The 4,799-nt window shown below is 56.6% G+C and overlaps 1 protein-coding gene across 1 annotated transcript; it reads left to right on the plus strand.

Annotated features, from left to right (window-relative positions):
- The first annotated feature begins 661 nt into the window (after positions 1 to 661).
- On the plus strand, positions 662 to 4,363 carry CSUI_002622 (coiled-coil related). Its single transcript, XM_068062822.1, has 3 exons — positions 662 to 1,320; positions 1,462 to 2,476; positions 3,409 to 4,363. Exons 1-3 carry the CDS (start codon positions 959 to 961, stop codon positions 3,700 to 3,702), a joined length of 1,671 nt encoding a protein of 556 aa, XP_067925206.1. The 5' UTR covers positions 662 to 958; the 3' UTR covers positions 3,703 to 4,363.
- Positions 4,364 to 4,799: the final 436 nt, after the last annotated feature.

Here is a 4,799-nt window from a genome sequence, read left to right on the forward strand (position 1 = left end):
TGGTGTGGTGCGAGTACTACGCGTCTGCCCAGAGGAGATCGCAGTCCTCTATGCGGCAAAAACACACAGAGAAGCTATAAAGAGTCTCTGTGCCAGTCCCGACGGTGAGATGCCCAAGCTTATACAAGGGAGCAGGGCTTGTGTTTGACTGAGTGCACGTGCGCATGACCAGTCTAACTGCTCAAGGCAATCTTATCGCAATCCCCGGTCTTCTTGCCGCAGAGTCCCTATACTCGGGGGACCGCCGTGGTAGCAGGATAAAAGTCCCCTTTTTCCCTCCACCGCACTCAAAAGAATCCCTCTAGACGTCCACCACTTTAGTGAGAGCTTTCTCCGGCAGGTGTGCAGAGCACACCGGTAGGGTCCGCAGAGGAGGCGAGTGTGCCGTAGAGGTCTTGTCTAGTGCACCTCTTCCCGAGTGCGCAACGAATGAGACGGAGAAAGACAGTCAGCTCCCTCACCCACAGCATGGGTTCTGCTTCTCCTGAGGGCTACTGTCAAATCCCAGTGTGACGCTGGGAGCGGCTCCTGTGTGTAGCGATGCGTCGCTGCGACCACAGTGGCAAGATTAACTCCTATTTCGAAAGCCGGTCCCGTGCAGGGCCTGCAACACCGATGAGACAAGATGAGCCTGCAGCAGTTTCCTGTTTCTTTCCTAGGATGCCTGCTGGCCACCCTAGGAGCGGCGGACAACAAGATATTCTTTCTCAAAGAGCGCAATGCGGCCTCCTCGCTCGGCTCAGCGAGCAACCCGTTGTGCGTGGTAGATCCTGCTTCCCCCGCAATCAGAAGCGGGCGGCGTGGGTGGTCGGGCCTTCGTGGGAGCACCCGAGCGGACGCCGGAAACGGTGGTTGCGCCGACAGTGTCCCGGCCGAACTCTGGGGCTGTGAGTTGAGGGCACCTCCTACGCAACAGCGCGACGGCGCAGACCAACCTGACAAAATACATGCTGGAAGTATGGACTGTCAAAGCAATTCTAACGCTGGCCAGACTAAAGAGACTCAGGCGCTTGATGCACCTGATACTAGAAGGCGCAGCAGCAGCTTAAGGGGAGCGTGTGCGCCTTATACCGCTCTTGGTTTTGTCCACCTACCGGGACGGGTGACCCATCTGCTCTGGCAGAAGCAGGGGACGGTCACCGCAGTCCTGGAATCTCTGAAAATCGTGGAAATTCACCTACCGGCAAGCGCTCTGGAGGGAGACGTTGTTGACGACGCCGAGGAGGAAGAAGAAGACGAGGACTACGACGCAGAGGTGGCTGATGAAACTGCTGCGTTTCCTCAAAAGCAAGCCCTGGAGCTCGAAGGCGCAGTGCTTCGGTACGAAAGTCCACCTGCTCGAATAGAGTATAGGATGTCCTGCACAGGTGCAGGGCGTCCGTCTTGTCGCGATGCTAGTGCAGGCCGCAATCCTCCAGCACGGAGTCCAGAGCATCTCACTTGATTTTTCTTGCTCTTCAGGCGTTTTTCGGTGTCGCTTTCTGTCACGCACTCGGCGCTCTGGGCGCGCCTGCACCGGCGTAACAGGGTGGTATGCCCAAACTCCCTCGACACCGAATCGGATGAGGACAGCAGCGACACCGACTCAGGCAGCGACTCTGCTGGCGAAGAGTCTGACTTGGAAAACACCGAGAAATCCAAGCTAGCTCAGTCTACGAGCTCCTTCGCCCCGGGCCACGGGGACCAACCAGGCAGCCGAGAGAAAAAGAACAGCCCTGCGGGGCAGGGAGACAGCAGTGCGCGGACCGAGATCACCGCCGCGGTAATTGCCTCTGCTCCCCCCCGTTCCAAGCCCATTCCTCGGTTCAGTCTCTACCCCGGGGCGCGGCTCTCCTTAAGTGGCAAGCGCTTGTCCGTTTGGTGTCTGGGGAGAACCTCGGTGCGGAGTTGCGATGTCGTAAACGGGGTGGCGGGCCCAGAAGATTTCCCGGAGGACGAAGACCTCAAGGATGCAGAGAAAGATGGGAGCACGGGCGATGTCCTGTACTTTGCAGGGCGCGGAACACTTGCCGGTTTTCTCTGGCAAGTCCGTCTTCCGAGAGGACCAGAGGGGAGGCGAATGTCATCGAAACGACTCCTAAAAAGGCACACCAGCGGACTCCAGCAGGAAATTCCCCTCGAGGCCTGTCCAGTCACTAACCTAGCTGCTCTTTTCTCCGGTGCAAGTGCAAGAAAGCTTGGAGAAGGTGCGGCAGCTTCGTCGCACGCTGCCGGCAACAAAAACCTGAAGGCTTCAGGGCTGGATGAGGGACGTGCTGGCAAAAGAGCTGCAAAAGCAAATGGGCCGCGGACTGCGGCGGAGCGATCTCGGAGACGATTTGCTGGAGGAGGCGCAGGAGAGGTACAGTGTGGCGGGAGTGAAACGGCATACATTTGCTTGCTCGACAAGGTCTCCGCTCAGAATCTTTTACTTGCCGGACTAACAGATGGGCGCGTGGCGGTGATCCATCTACAGTTCAAGCAGATCTGCTTCCTGGTAAGGAAAGGAAGTGCCTACAAAAGTTCGGTGGATTGACTTCTGCCGGTCACTGAACGAAGCACTCATCACTAGGGGGGAAGAAAGGGTTGAGAGGTTCTCCCTCATATTCGTCGTCCTGACTTCAGTGCAACGAGAGAAGAGATCGCTAGCGCAAACAGAGCTAAGGCGTCCACCCGGACGAAGAAAGTCCAGTCTCTTTTTTTGTCCAGGCTGGCCTTTCCACAAACAGAACACCATGAATAGCAACAGCCGCTCCATCCACGAGGGAGAAGCAGACAACACAGGACCGATGAAGACCGCTAGAGGGCTCAAGCAGGGAGACGGACACTGCAGCAATAAGACGTCATGAAGCGAAGAAAGTAGCACGAATAGAGAGTCGCTGCCTCCGTCCGTACTTTTGAATTGAAGGCGTCTTGCTACCCTGCGCTGATGAGTTCGGTCACCAAGGAGGACGCCTGTACGACACAGCCCGCAGAAACTGGGCAGTCCCGTGGGCCGGGAGCGAGTTTCTACGCCGCGAGCTACATTCGATTTGATACAGTAGAGCAGTGTAGGGTTTAGGGTTCAGGGACGGGTCGTTACAACCTATATGACGGAGATATGCGTTACAAAGCAAGCCAGTTTAGACGGGTCTCGTCAATACTTGCCCGACGTCTCGACCTTGACTCCACGATTGGCCCGCCGCGTCCCATGTAAACGCCGCTTCATACACTGCTCTTTCTTTAGATCAAGAAGGCGGCATATAACTGTGTCTTTCTCAACAGTTTACAGGGCTCCTGTATGGTGAACAGGCCGCAGCGAGTCGATAGTAGTTCTGTTGTTCTGACGTGGCACGTGCCCTGCCTCTCCTGCTAGATTACACCAAAACGATGTACCGAAGAGCATAGTTGGAAGTCAGCTTTTGCGACATGTTTGTCCGGGCCTGCCAGCTTTCTGCTTTTGACTGCCGCCGGGGCGCAGTGACCAGCCTCTCAATACACCCTCTCCAGCCCCAGCCCTCCCACTTTGCTGCAGTTGAGCACGCCCTCGCTGCAACTGAAGCCTCATCCGCGGCGCAGAAGCGGGCTAAGGAGGCAGCTGAGCGGGCAGCTGATCTCGCCCGGCGTGCGGAGTCGCTGGCTGCTGCCGATCTCGACCCGGATGGCCGACATGCAGACGAGGCGGAGNNACCAAGCCGCAACAGAGGCAGCTGCGGCTGCGGAGGCTGCACGGATTGCCAATGAGAAGGTGGAGGAGGTTCACATCCACGAATCTCAATTGCTGGTGCTAGCTGGAGCCAAGGACGGGACCTGGGCGAAGTTCCTGGTCAACGGCAAGCAACTGAGGCAGGCCGCTAGTGATCAGCACCAGCGACTGCTAGCGGTTTTGAAAAGAAAAGCTGAGAGAAAGCTGAAGAAAAGGAGGGAGAGAGACGACAAGGAAAAGGAGTACGTCAGACAGCAAGAACAAGAAATGGCTGATGGCCAGCAGGGAACGACCCAGGTCCCCGCACAGGACGAGAGAGAGATACAAGACGACGCTGGCGCCGGTGTCGAGTGCGGGCGTACGACGACTGGTGCAGGGAGACAGAAAAGGCAGTAAGAGAAAAGGGGGGTGTCCGCATTGGACAAAGGCAAAAGGCGAAGTCCAGGCTGTTCCCCGTCGACGTTTGGATCCGGCGAGGAAGGTAGATTTTCGATTTTCCTGCTCACCCACCCGGGCAGAAACACCTCCCTTTTTTTCCTTGCCGTCATAGCCGAGATTCACAGCGGTTCTGGTTTCATCCGTGTAGAGTGAAAACTTCACGCTTTTAGCATGGTACAAGGTCCAGCTATGACATTCATGCTGCCGAGCAAGCTATGACTCAGTCCCGTACCGGACGCCTTCCAAAATAGTGTCCCCTACAATTACTCTGTAAGCAACTCCGGATTCTAATTCGTCTATGATACTAATTCTACAGTACTGAACCACTTGCGCACATGTGGCACAAGAGAGCTGCGATTCAATTAGCATGAGCACACCGATGCTGTCGAAAACCAGTATGGGCTTACGAAATTCGGCGAGAAGCTTCGGGGACAGCGGCGCAGTCCGCAGGTGTCAAGCGCCAACCGTGTGTCGCTGCAGACCCGGCCGGCTATACCCAGCAACTGTCCCGGTTGGTGCTTCCGACGCAACTCACGAACGGGTTCAGTGGTGGGCTGCTGCATCTTTCAGGAGCCCTCACAGCTTCACGTCCGCAACACGACAAATCTGCTCGTCCGCTTAGTTGATGCAGACTATTCAGCTTCCTCCGGGCTGCGGTCAGACTCACAACATGTCCGGAAGAGCGTGCTTTCCCTTG

This window comes from Cystoisospora suis, assembly GCF_002600585.1.
Source record: "Cystoisospora suis strain Wien I chromosome Unknown contig_1085, whole genome shotgun sequence".
NCBI lineage: Eukaryota > Apicomplexa > Conoidasida > Eucoccidiorida > Sarcocystidae > Cystoisospora > Cystoisospora suis.